At 50.6% G+C, this 18,384-nt stretch overlaps 1 protein-coding gene across 1 annotated transcript in view; it reads left to right on the top strand.

Annotated features, from left to right (window-relative positions):
* Positions 1–3,890: 3,890 nt before the first annotated feature.
* Positions 3,891–18,384, top strand: part of CLCN1 (chloride voltage-gated channel 1) — a 33,883-nt gene continuing 19,389 nt past the window's right edge. Inside the window, exons 1-8 of the mRNA XM_082631700.1 lie at positions 3,891–4,827; positions 7,787–7,907; positions 8,292–8,423; positions 9,016–9,144; positions 9,393–9,526; positions 10,713–10,790; positions 11,816–11,894; positions 18,036–18,161. Coding sequence (XP_082487826.1) covers positions 4,483–4,827; positions 7,787–7,907; positions 8,292–8,423; positions 9,016–9,144; positions 9,393–9,526; positions 10,713–10,790; positions 11,816–11,894; positions 18,036–18,161 — 1,144 coding nt within the window. The 5' untranslated portion in view covers positions 3,891–4,482. The remainder of the gene's footprint in view (positions 4,828–7,786; positions 7,908–8,291; positions 8,424–9,015; positions 9,145–9,392; positions 9,527–10,712; positions 10,791–11,815; positions 11,895–18,035; positions 18,162–18,384) is intronic.

Consider the following 18,384-nt stretch of genomic DNA (forward strand, 5'->3'; position numbering starts at 1 on the left):
GAGTTCTCAGGGTGTGATGTGTCTACGCCCAGAAAGGTAGGTGTACACATGCAGGTGGGCTATGGGGGGCTAACACGTTCTGTTGGAGCATTGTGGTAGGAAGCTGCTGTGGACCTTGGGGGAAGAAAGCTTGTCCAGGAATCCAGAGGAGGAAGAGTTAAGAGGGATGATGTTGAGCTGCAACATCACTGGGTGGAGGAGGGGCACTGTCCTGCAGAGCGGGCTGGACCCGGGGACCTTCTCCAGGGGTGGGAGGCGGAGACACAGCCTCTGGGAGGGGCACTGGAATAGTGGGAGGAAAGTTTGGGAGGCTGGTGTGTCGGGGATTAGAGAGCAGCATATGCTGAGCTGGATTCCACGTCCTTCCCGCCCCACCCTTGAATAAGGGTATCAGGTTGAATTTCAGATCTCTGTCCCCTCTGCCAGGGGATTTTCTAAAATTATACCCCATCCCTGAGCTGGGGGCGGCCGTTTGCTGCCCTCCCCCATCCCGTTTCCTGTAATAGGGAAGAGGAAAACAGGAAGAAATGGGGCCGACGGGATATGAGCAGAGGGGGAAAGTGGTCTGAGGCGAAGAGGTTCATAACAGCTATAGTTGCCGGAGCGCTTGGTGCGTCTCCCAGGCCTGTGCAGCTTTACACCATCCTCCCACAGGCCAGGAGGGCGGCATCTCCCTGGTTCTTTTTCAGAAGTGGAAAATGAGGCTCCGAGACTTCAATTATCCAAAAAAAAAAAAAAAGATGTAGCTTTAAGGACATGGACTCTAGAATTAAATAGATGGCAAATGGTGGCTTGGCCTTTTAAGGTATCGGAGACCGTGGCTAAGGTAGCTAACCTCACCCTTATCTAAACACGGGGAAATCATTGCTACCTTAAAAGGATGAAGGACGCTACCCTATGAGGATGCATGGTGGATCCCACAGGGTTAACACATTACACATCTGTTAACCATCTGTTAACCCCGTAGCCCACCTGCATGTGTACACCTACCTCTCTGGGCATCTGAGACGGCTGTTAAGCATCTCACAGAATGAGCTTCAGTTTAATGACACAACATTCAGAGCTCACTTTGGGGCAGGCACTATGACTTTCACATGCGTTCTTTTCTCTCTGTAACCCTCTTAAATTACTGCCTTTCTGAGGAAACGGAGGCCAGGATGGAAACAACCTGGCGACTTGAGTCCATGCTGTCAGCTAACAATATTGCTTCTGTGACTTTTTTCTTAGCATGCGATTTTCTCCCTCCTCACTTTTTGGGGCCAGAGATTTTTCCCACTGAGCTGGGAGAAGGAGCCTGAGACCAAAGACTTTATTCCATCTTAGCCCTTTTGGGGCAGAGAACAGGGAAAAAGTGTACTGTATCGTGTTCAAAAATACAGAAGGGGAGAAAGAAAGAGCCCTGTCCAGTGCTCTCAGGAAGGCCTCATATGCAGGGTATGGGAAGGGACCAGGGATTTTTGAAGGATCTGGAAGGCAAGGTCCAATAAGCAGTAGAGGAGAAATGACTGCCAGTGAGGAAAACTGCAAAGGGAAATGTGTTCAGAGGAAGTTGCAGTTGCCTAGGTGAAGTTTCAGAAAGTAGGTGGTCATGGGTTCCATGCTAGGCTGGATGTGCAGAGGGGAAGTCATGACTGAAAGCGCCTTAAAGAGAAGGTAATGGTGTATCGTCCAATGGTTGGAGAGGCCAGACTTGAAGAGGTGGGAGTCTGAAAACAAGGGTTTAACCCAGGGAGAAAGTTCCTGCTTAAATGGATGTGGGGATGCCAAGGGGCTGGCTTGTTCACGACCACCTATACCCTAACACACGTCCCCTTGCACCTGTGACCCAGATGGTCATTTCAACAACCTTCCTTCAAATAGAAATTCTATAAGCCTATAGGGTTTTTGTTTTTGTTTTTGTTTTAAATTTATTTATTTTTGGCTGTGTTGGGTCTTTGTTTCTGTGCAAGGGCTTTCTCTAGTTGCGGCAAGAGGGGGACACTCTTCCTCGCGGTGCGCGGGCCTCTCACTGTCGCGGCCTATCTTGTTGCGGGGCACAGGCTCTAGACGCACAGGCTCAGTAGTTGTGGCTCACGGGCCTAGTTGCTCCGCGGCATGTGGGACACGGGCTCGACCCCGTGTCCCCTGCATTTGCAGGCAGATTCTCAACCACTGCACCTCCAGGGAAGCCCAAGCCTATAGGTTTTAACCTTCTAGTCTCATGGACCTCAAGTAAGTTTACTTAAAACCCCAAAAGAATACATATACGGTATACATATCTCATAGATAAATGCATGCTTATGAATTTGTTTCCAAATTTAGGAGCTTTTCAAAGAACTTCCCCAGAAACCCATCTTCAGCCTTCCAAATAAGAGCCTAAGCACTGTCCACCCATGGGGTGTTGGGATGGAGGGGGGCACCGCTTACATTTTATTTTCTTCTCCTGCAGGCTGATAACCCATGAGATTTTAACTAGTTCTAATCTCAGACTCAAGATCATTACTCTCAAACCCTTGCCCTCCAGCAGTAGCAGCTATAGGTTTCCTTGACCCTCCTGATTTCAGAATCTGGTTTTTATTTGGCTGTACTGGGTCCCAGTTGTGGCACATGGGATATTTTTTTTTTAGTTGTGGCATGCGGGCTTTTCGTTGTGGCATGCGGGATCTAGTTCCCTGACCAGGGATCGAACCCAGGCCCTCTGCATTGGGAGCATGGAATCCTAACCACTGGACCACCAGGGAAGTCCCTAGAATCTGGTTTTTAGAATTGCTGCTGGTTCTTCTAGGTGGCTTGGTGGAGTATGAGGGTTTTCTCAGTGCCCATAACCTCTGCTTTCAAATTTTGGAATCCATAACCAGGACCTGATTTTCTCAGGAACAGTGAAGAAATAGCAATAGCCCTAGTTACTTGTTTCTTGGGATTATTAAGCCCCTACAGAAACTGACTACCTTCAGGGGAGCCATACTCCACAAAGGCGTGAAAATCTTTTCTGTTTCTGAAGCCCCCTGCAAAGAATATAATTTCATTTCGGCATTCTATTTTCTTTATTAAGAAAGTATTTCTTTCATCTCACACCAACCCCTTAGCTCTTTTCTTATATTCTGCCTGTGGAGGAGTGAGATACTACAAACCTCCAGGCCCTCAAATCACACATTTGTAATCTTTGTGGGTAGATTATAGGCCTTCAGATTTATGTTAGAAAACGTGCTTTTAATGGTATTCATTTCCCCACCTGCTTTGGACAGTCCCATTTAGCCTAGAACAAAATGTAATTGTAGACCAGATGTTTAGTGTCCCTACCCTGCAGTCCCTGAACTTTGGCTGTCCTGGGCCAGACCTCACTTGGTGATGGATCCTAAACCACACACTGGCTCATCTTTATCAATTTTATTCTATAGTGAAGAGCTCAGAGGGGAAGGACTGTACTAGGAAAACTGGTTTTAAAAAAGTGTGATGTGCTGCGGAGCGGCTGGGCCCGTGAGCCATGGCCGCTGAGCCTGCGTGTCCGGAGCCTGTGCTCCACAACAGGAGAGGCCACAACAGTGAGAGGCCCGCGTACCGCAAAAAAAAAAAAAAAAAAAAAAAAAAAAAAAGAGTGATGCCAGATAGAGTAGTTTGGCCTTGGCCAAAAATTATTTATTGACCTGAAAAGGGAAGAATATCAGAGTACTTCCCTGTCATCTTTTATGTTTGTCGGGCTCATCACGAGAAACGCCCTTTCCCTGCCCTCCTCGGCCTCCCTCGTTCCCCTGGCCCACTTCCCCTTCTCCCCCCGTTATCTTACCTGCCCTGATAGACCTCCGAGGGATGCTCCACGGTCTAAACGGTCTAAACGGAGGCTCAGTTCCCTCCCTGTACATCCAGGCTGCTGGTGTGGCTGACGTGTACCAGTCTGGGAGGTGGGAGAAAGGCCAGAACACAAGGCTATTACCCCTGGGTCCCACACCCAGGGGGTGATGAAGCTGTGGTCAAGGGGATGACCCCAAAGCATCACCAGCAGCCTCTGGCAGACAGAAAAGGCAGAGCTGGAGGAGAAAGCTGAACACCGGCTGGGTTGGGAGAGAGCTGGTTCAACAGATGAGAACTAAACCTCAGGAAGACACAGAGCTGGGAACAAGCCCGCAGCGAAAGAGGGCAGAGAGGCGCCGGTTACTCTGCCAGGTGAGCTGCCCCCCACCCCAGGTGCTTCGGGACCCTAGGATCACTCCATCCATCTCCTCAGCCCTCACGTCCCCACAGACTGAAGAAAAGAGGTGGGTTGCTTAGAGGATGCAGACCCGGGGCAGCACACAGGTCTGAGAGCCTACGAAGCCGTTTTCCATCCTGGTCTGGGCAATATTTATAGCTGGACCAGTGGCTTGGGGCTGGGAGCCCCCTAGTGACTAAGGAGGGGGACAGTGCTGGCCCTGCTGAGGGAATTCCCTGCTGGGCTGTCCTACAGGTTCTCAGCCCAACCCCTCCCCCGCACGGCTCTCACACCTGCTTCGACCCCAAGCAGATCAGATGTGGCTGGGGGGGGGGTCATGTGACGGAGAGATGGCTATAAATAGCTGGGGGTGGGCACGCTGCCCCAGACGCCTTGGGGACAAGCAGGAGGGCAGGCTTAAGGAGCCTTACTGGGGGGGAGGGCAGGGACAAGCAGGCCGAGGCCTGGCCGGGGGAGGGAGCATGGAGCCATCTGGGTCCCAGAGGCTTGGGGCCGAGCCCACCTGGTGGGGTAGTGCCCCCCAGTACCAGTACATGCCCTTTGAACACTGCACCAGCTACGGACTGCCCTCCAAGAGTGGGGACCTGCAGCACAGGCTCCGGAGGGATGCGGGCCCCCGTCCCAACGCCCGCCCCACACAGGTAAAGTCCTAAGGGGAGGGGGCGGTGGATTCGAGGAGACGGTGGTGCCATGGATTGGGGGAAAAGAGGAATCAGGTGGAAAGAGGGAGCACTGTGATCTTTTTAACTTGAAAAAGTACACGGTCATGTGTTCAAAATATGAACATTCTTCAAAGGTCTGGGTTCAGCCTTGTGAGCTCCTTATACAGAGATACACGGGTACTTTAACACAAGCTTTACTAACAGAAGCCCCGAATCCTGGGGGGAGAGGGCAAAGCCACACATGCATGACGAGCTCCTGCTTACATAACCCACACGAGGTGAGTGGCCGAGGGGACCACAGCTCTGTGTGCCTGAGCTGTCCTTACACCCTCTCCCGCGCGCAGACACCGCCGGATTTCTCCCTCCCCACCCTCGGCAGGACACACACAAATCAGCACTTCTGCAGAAGGCAGAAGAGCTGGGATGAGTGGAGAAAATGGACTGAATTGCATCTCAGTGATCAAAGATAGACCAGTGTCAAATGAGCAGAAGAAATATAATCAAACTTTCAGGTGGGAGGATTCATTAAGTAAGAACCGATGAAGTGGCAGGCACCTGGAAGGGTACAGAGATCTGTACCCAGAGAGAGGGGCTCGTGAACTAATCAGGGATGTCCAGGGATAAATATCCTCCAGGGCTTCTAGACATCTAGGAAAGGGCAATGGGATGAGCACCGCTGAAAGACAGGCTGGGAGCTGGTCGCAGATAAACACACAGGTTAGGATTAGCCAGTGAATGTGCATGCAGAGAGAGACAGGATAGAACCTCTCAGGAGGACCAGGAAATCAAGATTTAAAAGCGTTTTAGCCAACGAGGGAGTGGACTGTGGTTCCTCTAGTTTATGGGGTCTAGACAGGACTGGGAAACTGAGGGCTGGCCTGGGCTGGTGAGCTCAGCGCTGAGGGTCAAGAGGATCCACGTCTCAGTCCTGATCCATCCCGAGGGTGGTGGGTAAGGGCAGCCCTGGAAGATCAGGTGGGGACTGGGACACAAAAGCCAGCAGAGGCTCCAATGGTGAGTCAGAGTGGGCTTCCTGGAGGAGGGGACCCTAGAACACTGTGTGGGGCTGGACAGAAAGACCTCTCCTCATGGCTCTGGGCTCACTGTCACCGTGTAGGCGGTCTGGGTGGGATGACAACTTGAGTAAAGGTGCAGTTATGGCACCTTCTGGTGACAGTGAGGAAACCAGGTACACTAGCGTGAAGCTTCCTGTTGGAAAGGAATGCTGAGGTGGCTTGGGAAGTAGGGTTGGGCTGGGCTCCAAAGGGCCCCGAAAGCAAAGAAGAGGAGTTTGGACTTAAGTTTTTCTCTGTTTAAATTTTATTATGGAAATTTCACACTTATACAAAAACAGAAAGAGCAGTGTAATGAATGCCCAAGTACCCCTTGCCCAATGATCAGTTATCAGTATTTTGTCAGCATCATTTCATCCATCCTCCCAGCCCCAGCCCCAGCCCTACACACACGGGTGTTTTTGTTAAGGAATCCAGACACTGCGAATGCTTTCAGGCTTGACTTCTCCCTGCCCTCCCAGCCCTGCTCGACTGGTACACATTGGTCCAGCCAGCACAGATCCGGCTCTTTCAGTGTTTCCCAGCCCAGGTTTGGTATGGAGCACCCTCTTCTCATCTCCACCAGCCTGGGAACCAAGGGGGCTGAGGCAGCCCGTGTGCTGGCCCCCTGTGGGTAATGTCTTCTCTCTGGGGCCAGGTAGGATACAGAGGGAAACACGGCTTCTCCCAGTCACTAACCTCATCCCAGAAGACGAAAGAGTCATGAGCAGGGTATTAGTGCGTGCCTGTCCAGGACTCAGGCATAAACTCTACTTCTTGTATTGTGAAATCAGATCTCTTCCACCCAGGCTCTCCCAGAACCAGCAACGTGGCCTGGCCTGACCCTGGCTCCAGAGGACGTAGTTAGTGCAGTGGAGGTGGGGCAGTTAGAGACCTTGCACACACAGACACACACACACACACACACACCCCAAACACGCAAGCTCTGCTTCAGGAGGAAGTGGACTGACTTGCTTTATCCGGGCTGGGTCCAGTTTGTGCATTTGAGCACAGGAAGCGGAGGTGGATGGGCTTTCTCTAAGCCTCCAGGGCATCTGAGGGGCCTCATTAAAGCTAGACACACCAAGGCCAAGAGCAATGAAGAGTCACCTGCTAGTCTTTCCTTACCCCATCCACATCAGTGTGAGGGAGTCTGGGGAAACAAGAGAGAGGCTGAGACACAGGAAGCAGTGACACAAAAACATGTAATTGATGCAGATGCCCAGTGTCAGCACAGTTTTTTTTAATACATTTATGTATGCATGTATGTATGTATTTATTTATGGCTACATCGGGTATTCATTGCTGTGCACCGGCTTTCTCTAGTTGTGGCAAGCAGGGGCTACTCTTCGTTGTGGTGCAAAGGCTTCTCATTGCGGTGGCTTCTCTTGTGGAGCACAGACTCTAGGGGCACGGGCTTCAGTAGTTGTGGCTCGCGGGCTGTAGAGCGCAGGCTCAGTAGTTGTGGCACACGGGCTTAGTTGCTCCGCGGCATGTGGGATCTTCCCGGACCAGGGCTCAAACCTGTGTGCCCTGCACTGGCAGGCAGATTCTTAACCACTGCGCCACCAGGGAAGCCCTTAGCACCGTTTTTGTATCCCTGCTTCAGAGTAGAAATTGGTCCCCTTGATGAAGGCTGCTATTGACCAAGATGACTACAGATGTGCAAGGGTGTGGATGGATAGACAAGGGTGAGGAGTGGGAAAAGTGCAGATGGAGAGTGGGGAGTGGAGGGCATGGATGACCACACAGTGACCCTGCCCGAGGCCCTCAACACCCAGGATTTTAAAAAGCTGTTTGTTTCTTTTATCTGTGGATCTATATGCTCCCCTCTATTTCTTTTAACTCTTCAACAAGACAGACCTTTCCCATCTCCCTCTGTCCAGATCTATGGCCATCATAAAGCGCAGTTTTCACACAAGGAGCAGGACACGGGGATGCTCGAGACGATGGACTCCAGTGCTTCCATGGACAACATGGATGAGGGACACTATTCTAAATGTCAAGGTGATGGGGACTGGGGAATAAAGGAATGTGGAATGGAAGGAGGTACAGGCATTAGGACACTAACTCAGAAGACCTGTTGCATATTTCTGGCTCACCATCCCCCCACGCACGCCAAAGCCCTCCCCCAAGTATTAAGGAGAAGACATGGCTCCCAGGTCCTTCCCACCATCCCTCCCACGCAGCCCCAAGAAACTAGGGTTTAGAAAGGAACCAAGTAGCCAGTGGGGAACTGGACTTTGGTGCCTTTCGAAGGGCAGAGAGGTGGGAAGAAACTCAGGGAATGAGACGTATAGACAAGACCCCGAGGGCCCTGCACCTCCCATCCTCAGCCACACACACACGGTAGTGACTGGTCACCTGCTCCTCTTTACTTTCTTTTCCTAGGTTGTATCCACCGTATGGGACTCGTGGTGAGAAGAAAATTAGGGGAAGACTGGATCTTTCTGCTGCTTCTGGGGCTGCTTATGGCTCTGGTTAGCTGGTGCATGGATTACGTCAGTGCCAAAACCCTTCAGGGTAGGTTTAACCTGGCCCTTTGCCCTCAGCCCTCCCCATACAGCCGTTGTTCTAGAGTTTCAACCTAGGATAAGCTGGGGGGGCTTTGGGAGGAGGATGGTGCACAGAGGAGATCAGGTGGAGCTCTGGCCCAGGATGAGACCAGACCCAGACCCGGATCCATTTTTTCTGCCCCTCCCACCTGCTACCAGCCAAGCTGTGGGGACCCTCTCACAGGGTGACCAACTTGTCCTAGTTCTAGGACTTTTCAGTTCAGGCAACTGAAAACACCTGGAGTCCCAGGAGCCCCTCAGTGCCGGGTTAACCGGGGTGGTTGGGTGCGCCACAGCCTCTAATGATAGGCCCACAGAGTGTGGTTTGCTGCACTGGCGCCCACTTGACCTCCTACAAGTGTTGGGAACTTGAACGGATCACGTCTCATCCCCCAGCTTAGACCCCCGCCACGTGTCAAATGAGAACAGTGCCATTTCTGAGGTCAAACGGGATAGCCATGGCTGGAGCACACTCCTAGCACGCTGTTCCATGCCACGAGTGTGGGATGGCGGCAACATGCCATCCACATAGGACTAAGCCCAGACGCCTGTCTCTGCAGCCTACAAGTGGACCTACTACCAGATGCAGCCCAACATGCCTCTGCAGTTCCTGGTCTGGGTCACCTTCCCACTCATCCTCATCCTCTTCAGTGCCCTCTTCTGCCACCTCATCTCTCCCCAGGCTGTCGGTGAGAACTTCCCAGATCCTACCCCATCATGCCATCAACATAATCCAGCAGAATCTCACTGGCCTGGAGACACCGCGCTCCCCTCCCTCCCTCCCTCCCCCACGCCCCTGACAGTCCTTTCGCTGCTTTGCTACTGTCCTCCCCCCGTAGACCTCTCGCCCCACCCCCATGTCCACTATCTGGATGTCCATCTACCTTTAACCTCCAGCTTGAACCTGCACACAATCATTTTTTAAAAACCCTTTTAGGCTCTGGAATCCCTGAAATGAAGACAATACTTCGAGGGGTTGTCCTGAAGGAATATCTCACCCTCAAGGCCTTCGTGGCCAAGGTTGTGGCCCTGACTGCGGGGCTGGGCAGTGGCATCCCTGTGGGGAAAGAGGTAGGACTCCAGTTACTGTGGGGTGAGCTGGGCAGGTCCTCAGGCAGAGGGCAGCACTGAGTCTAGAGGGAGCTCGGGGGCAGCGTGGGACCATGGGGATTCCGGAGGAGAGATACATGGGAAGATCTTCATCAGCCCTGGGAGCACCTTAGAGCAGAATCTCCCATCCTGGGCACTGTTGGCATTTGCCGCTAATTCTTGGTTCTGGGGGGCCGTCCCGTACATTGTAGGATGATTAGCAGCCTCTCTGGCCTCTACCCGCTACCTGCCAGCAGCAGTCCTCCCCCCTCCCTCCTGCCAACCCCCGTTGTGACCATCAGAATGTCTCCAGACATCAGCCAAATGTCCCCTGGGGGCAAAACCTCCCCCAGTTGAGAACCACGGCCTTAAAGACAATCCAGACACATTCTGTGAAAACTGAGACCTAAAAGAGGCTGTGTTTTTTTTCAAGGTTCTGTTCCTGTACCTTCTCGCCCCCGCCCCCTGCAGCCAGAGTTATCTTTTCAAAATGGAATCAGGAATGTCTGCCCTCTGGTCAGGAACTTCAAATGGCTTTCTGTTCCTCTTAAAATGAAGTCCACACTTATTCCTGGGGCCTAGGGGGACTATGGTGATCAGGCTCCTTCCCTGAGCTTGAGTGACAGGCACTTCCTGCCACTCTACTGCGGGAGCCTGCCCCCCTCTTGGGGCTGCTGCACTTGCTGTCCCCTCAGCCTGGAACACTCTTCTTCCCGATGCAAATGCGGCTCACGCCTCATCTCCATCAAGGCCTTACTCAGTTGTGACCTTCCCCATCCCACCCTCAGCTTTCCTGTCTCTCTCCTCTGGCCCTCCCTCAATTTCTTCTTAGCCCCTAGCATTTTCTTTTTTTCCCCCCTTTTTTGAAACGTATGTATGTGTGTATGTATGTATGTATTTATGGCTGCGTTGGGTCTTCGTTGCTGCGCGGGGGCTTTCTCTCGTTGTGGCGAGCGGGGGACATTTTCTGAAATGATAATATGCTGGCGTATCACCCCGCTTCCTCCCTGGGATGAAGCTCTGCGAAGGCAGAACCTCTATCTTGCTCACGTCTGTATTTCCAGCCCCTGGTACAGTGCCTGGAGCAACCAATGTCTGTCCAAGAATGCCACCAAGCCCCCCATCTGGCCCCCTGCCCCTGACCCCTCGTCCCCCCCCTCTCTCCCAGGGCCCTTTTGTCCACATTGCCAGCATCTGCGCCGCTGTCCTCAGCAAGTTCATGTCCGTGCTCTGTGGGGTGTACGAGGTAAGGCTAAGAAGGTAAAAGGAGCTGGGGCTGTGCGCGCTGGCGGGTGGGGCAGGGCTGCCTTGGCCGTGATGCTGAGCCGGGCACTGCGCTAACCCACGCTCCCTCGTCCCCACACACGTGGCGCCACCCGCCTACTCCAGCCACGCGATGCCGCTGTTTATTTTAGCCTGTGCCGGTTCCTTGACGCACCTCCCATCCCTGCCCCCGCGTCGGGGCTCGGCATGTGGTCCGCTCCTCAGCCGCCCGGGTGTCAGTTCCCCTCCGGTGCCGCCCCGTCCCTTTGTTGTTCCTGCCCCTCCACCCCTTCTCGTGCGCTCTCCCCCGCCCCAGCGCTCCACCCGCCCTGTCCGCGAGCTTCTCTGTTGCAGACTGTGCCTGGGCAGCTTGATCTCCTGGTGTTGCGCGGTGGGCGTGGGATGCTGCTTTGCAGCCCCTGTCGGAGGCAAGTCCCACTTCCTCCCTACCCCGGTGGCCCGAGGGGTTGGAGCGGTTGCCACAAGCTTTGGGGTGGACAGGCGTGCTCGCGGAAGGGACTGGTGGGTGGGCCTTCAGGGTGTGGCCCTGGACTCCAGGCACCCGCGCTTTTTTTTTTTTTTTTTTTTTTTTTTTACCAGAGAGCTGTCTGTTCTTTTGAGGCTGGTGGCTATTTCTTGCCGGCTTTATTGGTGCTGTTTGTCGGAAGTCCTTTCCTGTCTCTCTTGCTATTGACACTTCTTGCCCTGACTGTCCCCATCTCCAGCCCCTCTCTGGTGACCATTTATTGGCTGGCCTTCCTCCCATATGTCTGCCTAACATTGATTTCATTTTCTATGTTTGGCCTTGTGCTAGGAGAGCACTTCCTGTTTGCCAAACTAACTGAGTTTCTCTTGGCCTGGGATCGCAGGGGGGAGACGGGGCCACTGTGATTCCCTGTGACTTAAGCCGCTCCTTCTTTATTCCCCACCCTTGCCTGTTCTCCTTTCCTCTTCTGCCCCCCTGCCCATCCTTCCCATCTGGCTCCCTGTCTGTGTCTCCCCTAGTAGCAGCCATACTATTACACTGACATGCTGACCGTGGGCTGTGCAGTAGGAGTCGGCTGTTGCTTTGGGACACCACTTGGAGGCAAGTGATTTACCCCCGCCTACGTCTGTCCACTTGCCTGGTCTTGCTCCCAAAACAGTTTTTGTCGGCATCCCCAAGTTCGAGTATGAGCAGTTAAAACACGAGTCAAGCAAGAATAGCTTTTAGTGAGCATTTACTATGCGCGGGCAATGTTCTAAGGACTTTACATCCCTTCCTGCCCAAAGCTGGATGAGATCTATATTAAGGAAGAGAGAGAGAGAGAGTTAGTGACCTGAGCAAGGTCATCCTGTTAATAAGTGGTAGAGCCAGGAAGGAAAACCGAGGCGGCCTTTATGGGTCCCGTACTTATATTAAAACCCTTGGTATTGTTGGATATTTTTGCCCTTCACGTATTACATCTTCTAACAGGGGACTTCTATGGATGTTCCTCTTGGTTTTTTGCTCTTGAATAATTCTTTTTTTTTTTTTTTTTTTTTTTTTTGCTGTACGCGGTCCTCTCACTGTTGTGGCCTCTCCCGTTGCGGAGCACAGGCTCCGGACACACAGGCTCAGCTCAGTGGCCATGGCTCCCGGGCCCAGCCGCTCCGCAGCATGTGGGATCTTCCCGGACCGGGGCACGAACCCGTGTCCCCTGCATCGGCAGGTGGACTCTCAACCACCGCGCCACCAGGGAAGCCTGTCACTGTTGTTTTTAATTGAAGTATAATTGACATCTCTATGTATTTTCTTCTCCAAGGGAAGACTTACCTTTGGTTGTATGTTGTTAAGGACACAGAAGTTTAGGTGGACCTTATTTAGATTAATAGTCAGCTTTATTTTTATTTTTTGGCCGCGCCTTGGGGCATGCAGGATCTTAGTCCCCCGACCAGGGATCAAACCTGTGCCCCCTTCATTGGGAGCATGGAGTCTTAACCACTGGACCACCAGGGAAGTCCCAATAATCAGCTTTAAATGAGGACTACAGTGTCGTTTTTCCTTGGCAACAATTTAAGATTGAGTTTAGCTCTTTCTACTAATGTTAGACAAAGGGTAACCTTTCAGATTATTGTCCTTGTCCTGAATAACTAACAAGTGGGCGTGGTCAGAGAAAGCTGTTGTATCTGTTTATTTACTCATTGATAACAGTTATAACCAGACTAACAGAGCAAGGATTATATAGATCACTCATTGGATTCATCGGTGATAAAAAAGACACCATGTTGACAATCTGAGAAGCAAAACTGCAGGAAAGGCATATGCTTCTTAAATGCACCAGCTGTTAGAGGTATCTTGCAATTATGAACATGTAATCAGTCCATTCCTAGAGGAGTCTTCAGGAAACTAAGATGACTTGGCTCAGAAGTGATATATGGATAAACATTTACAGTTAATGAAAATGTACCATGCTCACTTGAACTGACACTGCACCGATGTCAGCGAACACGTCAGCTGGCATCCTGTTTGCACTTTTGTTGTCAGCTCTTGTCATTAAAGCCATAGTCCCCAGCCAGTGAAGGGTAGTGTGTTTGAATTTCTGCACACATTAAATGTTCACACTTGCATTTATACCCGCTTTCACCTTTATTTGGTCTTTTGCCTTACAAATCCAGAAGGTCTGAAGAATATTTTTAGAAAGGTAGCATTTTTTTTGTTTTTGTTTTTAATCAGATTCTTTTAGAGTGAAGAGAATATGAATTTTTTGCATAAAACTGGAATTTCTGGGGTGAATGAGGAAGGTTCTTCATGATCCTGTGTAGAGAACGGGAGAGGCAAATAGAAAAGTTACAGATAAAACATGGCTCTTGAGAAAATGTTAAGCATTGAAAAGTTAAAATGCTGTTTTCAGGATGTTTGTAATAAATGGCAAATATTAAAGAATTTGCAGATAACATTACTTGATTGCTTTTATTTTATGAACATAGACTAATTCTAAAATAAAAAAATTAGTATTAGAATAATTTATTCACTATATGGTCAACTCTTAATTCCTTACACCGATGAAAGAAATTTGCTTCAGTGTTTGGCTAAAATGGCAAATATGTTTTTGCTTCCATATGTGCCCTCTGCCGTGAGCCCTCTGGGCGCTGTGCTGGTTCCTGTGCTCTCAGGTACCCACGGCTGAAAGGGCAGACAGGAAGGCAAGCAGACCATCACAGTTCACTCAAGAAGCGTCCCAGTGGCAGCCTGGGCAAAGTGCAAGGAAGATATTCTGGAGAGAGAGGAGACAGCCTTGCAAAGTCAAGATGTAAGGGACTAAAATTAACATATATGTGCATTTCTAGAGGATACAGGGGAAGGAATGACAGGAAATGAGTCTGGATAGGTATGTGGGGGCTGAATCATGAAGGTCCTAGTAGGAAATGCACAAGAATGTCGATTTCATTCTCTAGGCTAGAAGCAGCCCGAATGTGTTTTATGGAACACAGTTCATGGTGTTAACAGACATAACCTGTAAACAGTGTTCCAAGATAAGATAAGTTGGAAAATACTGGGTTCAAAAGGTAGTTTTTTAAACTGGAAGAGTTATCAGAACGTTTGATATGCTGACATGTATTGTGAATATCCCAAGTGTAGCATTTCCCACAGAATTCTTTTTGCAAGGACCTTCTTATGGAACTCATAGTATCTCATGGACCTGACTTTGGGAAACGCTGTCACAGGTGAAGGGGAGCCATGGAAGAATTTCAAATAAGGAAGTGACATGGCCAACTCCGGCAGATCTGTGCAGGATAGAACTGGCCTGTGGATTAATAGGATTTATCCAAGATTAACAAGAAGACTATTGTCATAGTCCTGATGCTAGATGATGAGAGACCGAACTGGGCAGAGGCAGAAGAGATAGAGAACAGGATGATATATATGGGTGATAGAAAATAAAATCGATGGGACCTGGTGGCTGATTTATGTGAGGATGTGAAAGGTAAGAAAGGAGGAGGAATCTACGCTAACTTCCAATTTTATAACGAGGGAAATGGCGTGGATAGTGATGCTGCAAGCAAGATAGGGAATATAGGGGGCTTCCCTGGTGGTGCAGTGGTTGAGAGTCCGCCTGCCGATGCAGGGGACACAGGTTCGTGCCCCGGTCCGGGAAGATCCCACATGGCGCGGAGCGGCTGGGCCCGTGCGCCATGGCCGCTGAGCCTGTGCGTCCGGAGCCTGTGCTCCGCGACGGGGAGAGGCCCGCGTACCGCAAAAAAAAAAAAAAAAGGAATATAGGAAGTGAAACAGGTCTGGGGGAGCTGATACATTTCACTTTAATACGTTGCATTTGAAGTTCCTGTGGCGTCTCCAAGTGATATCGAATAGGCAGCTGGCTTGGTGAGTCTGAAGTTCAGGAACTGAGCTGAAAGCATTGCTTTGTTAACCAGTAGGTTAGCATGGAGGTGGTAGTTGAAGCCATGGGCATGAATGAGATTGAGAAAGTGTGTCTATGAGTAGCCATTGTCGGAGACCAAGGACAAGGCGCTGGCTGGGCAGAGGCAAAGGCGCCAGGGAGAAGGCAGGGAGGAGCCTTCAGGGTGGGAAAGAGAACAATATTACGGAACCTAGGAGTCTAGAGAGTTTCCAAATGCTGTTTGTGTTTTTAATGCTTTGTTTCCTCTTAGCAGCACATTTTCTGTCTGGCTCAGGCGAATATGAAAATGAGCTCTCGTTCCGAAGTACACAGTGACAGACTGTTAGAGAAGGTGTCCCAGAACCACATCGCAGGAAAGAAAATCTAGCCCAGGATTTCAAAAATGGGTCGTAAACTATTCATGAGCTGGATAGTTTACATCCGACAAATCAAAGCCGACTTTGGTTTTGTTACTGGTAAAGAAAAGGAGAGGGGCTTCCCTGGTGGCGCCTAGGTTGAGAGTCCGCCTGCCGATGCAGGGGACACGGGTTCGTGCCCCGGTCCGGGAAGATCCCACATGCCGCGGAGCGGCTGGGCCCGTGAGCCATGGCCGCTGAGCCTGCGCGTCCGGAGCCTGTGCTCCGCAATGGGAGAGGCCACAACAGTGAGAGGCCCGCGTACCAAGAAAAAAAAAAAAGAAAGAAAGAAAGAAAGAAAAAGAGAGACTTGCTCTACCTGACTCCCCACTGTGTCAAATCCTCCTTTTAGGCCAAGGAAACAGCTGCCTTACCTAACAGGATTTGGGGAGCAGGGGCAAGAGGTGGTTAGCAAAGCTCCGCCCCTCAGACTCCCCGCTTCCTGCAATGCCCGCCACCTATTCTCTTCTGCTCTCGTTCCTCTCCTTTCTGTGCATCCATGAAACAAGCCTCGAGCCCTGATTATGTACCAGGCACTGTGTTAGGTGTGGGGTTCCAAGGAACTTTCAATTCTGGGGGAACTCAGAGATGTAAATAAATAACTATACCTGAAAGTGCTAAGTGCTCTGATAGTCCAGAATTCCGAGAGAACAAGGTAAGGAAAGGACTGTTCTTACCCGCGGAGGGGGATCGGGGATACCTTCCCAGAGAAGGCGCCATTGAGCTAACCACGAGGAATCCTCTGTCCAAATGCAGCAGCTCCTCCACGAGGGAGTAACCACACTCCCTTGGCATAAATGACTTTCTGTCATCGCTGACTGTCACCTACGGAGGAGAGGGCTGGGGGTCTTGGGCTGGCCAGCAGCCGTTCTCGCAGAGAGCAAGGGGAGACGAACCTTGTCTAGTTCACGGGCTTTCCTAGGTCTGGGCCTCTTCTCCATTCATCTCATTATGGGCTGCGTTTCCTTGTTTTCCTTCTTCATTTCCGATAAAAATGAGGCTTAGCCAGGTGTTAGGTAATTCTCTTGTAAGTTTTTTCTTTGCATCTAATCACAGCCTATTCCCTGATTCTTGGTATGTTTAAAGACTATTTTCTTTGCATCTTTTTTTTTTCCCTTTATTTATTTTTGGCTGCTTTGTGTCTTTGGTGCTGCACGCGGGCTTTCTCTAGTTGCAGAGAGCAGGGGCTACTCTTTGTTGCAGTGCGCGGGTTTCTCATTGCGGTGGCTTCTCTTGTTGTGGAGCATGGGCTCTAGGCACGCGGGCTTCAGTAGTTGTGGCATGTGGACTCAGTAGTTGTGGCTCACGGGCTCTAGAGCACAGGCTCAGTAGTTGTGGCACACGGGCTTAGTTGCTTCGCGGCATGTGGGATCTTCCCGGACCAGGGCTCGAACCTGTGTCCCCTGCATTGGCAGGCGGATTCTTAACCACTGTGCCACCAGGGAAGCCCTCTTTGCATCTGTTAAGTCTATCTTTTATACCCTTATTAGCTTCCTTACTTTGTCTCCACCAACTCTTGCTATTTTTCTATCTATTTACCTTCTCATTTGTGTTCCAGCAACTACTCTCAGAAAGAGTACAACTTAGGACTCTTAATTAGGTTTCCTTCTACCTTACCCACCTTTCTTTTTTTTTTTTCACCTTTCTTTTTAAAAAAAAAAAAAAATTTATGTATTTGGTTGCATCAGGTCTTAGTTGCGGCACGCGAACTCTTAGTTGCGGCATGCACGTGGGATCTAGTTCCCTGACCGGGGATCATCACCCACCTTTCTTAAGCATAATTGTTTATAACTTCTTCTGCCTCTTGGTTTTCCCCCTGGATTTGGTCCTTTTCAGTCAGGTTTTTAATATTAATTTTTAAAAAATGTGGATGAATCCTCTTTCCTTTCTTGCAATATTGAGTATTGTCACCTCTCACAAAGCCTTTTCCTATTCATTTTTCTTATTTCTTCCCTAAAAGTTGCATGGTACGTGGTGCATGGGAGAAGGGAGGAGAGATTGAGGGGGGTGTTAAGGAGAGTCCCTGTAAATCTTGAGCTCTGCTTGGTGCTCTGGTGAGCACCTGCTCTGGAAGCTTTCTCTTCTGTAACTTTTCTTGCAGAAATTTTTCAAATCCCCGTGGATACCAGACAACTGTGAATCCTACCCAACCTTGCTTTCTAAGGGATGGAGAGGGCACGACCACCTGACCCTCAGGTTTTGTGGGTTAAACCCCCTCATTTCCCATCCTCTCTGTATCTTGTTGAACCACATCCCTGGCCTGCAAAAAACTGCTAGCATGAGCAGGTATATGGTTTAGAGCATGGCGCATTCTAAGAGATCATCACTTCCCAGTTCTGCTCCCGCTGTGATTGAAGTTTCAGCAAAAGCTCCTTGGGTCCACGGGGTGGGAGTGTGGGAGAGAGCCTCACACTTTTGTCTGCACCTGACCCTCCTTCCTTGCCCCTACAGGAGTGCTGTTTAGCATCGAGGTCACCTCTACCTACTTTGCCGTGAGGAACTACTGGCGAGGATTCTTTGCAGCCACCTTCAGCGCCTTTGTTTTCCGAGTGCTAGCTGTGTGGAACAAGGATGCTGGTAACAGGGGAGCCCTGGGGTGGAGGCAGCGTGAAATAGGGAGGCTGGTAATGGGGCGTGGAGGGAAGCTCTGTGGGGCAGTGCAGAAAAGGAGTGGATGGCATCATTTGGAAAGTGAGACCAAGGCCCAAGGGTATATATAGGGCAAGGATACAGGTCATGGAATAGGGGAGAGTGTCTCAGCCAGTAGTGTTAGAAAAAGGAAATCAAATAGAAGAGGAGG

The sequence above is a fragment of the Mesoplodon mirus genome (genome assembly GCF_964341445.2).
Source record: "Mesoplodon mirus genome assembly, chromosome: 9".
Lineage (NCBI taxonomy): Eukaryota > Metazoa > Chordata > Mammalia > Artiodactyla > Ziphiidae > Mesoplodon > Mesoplodon mirus.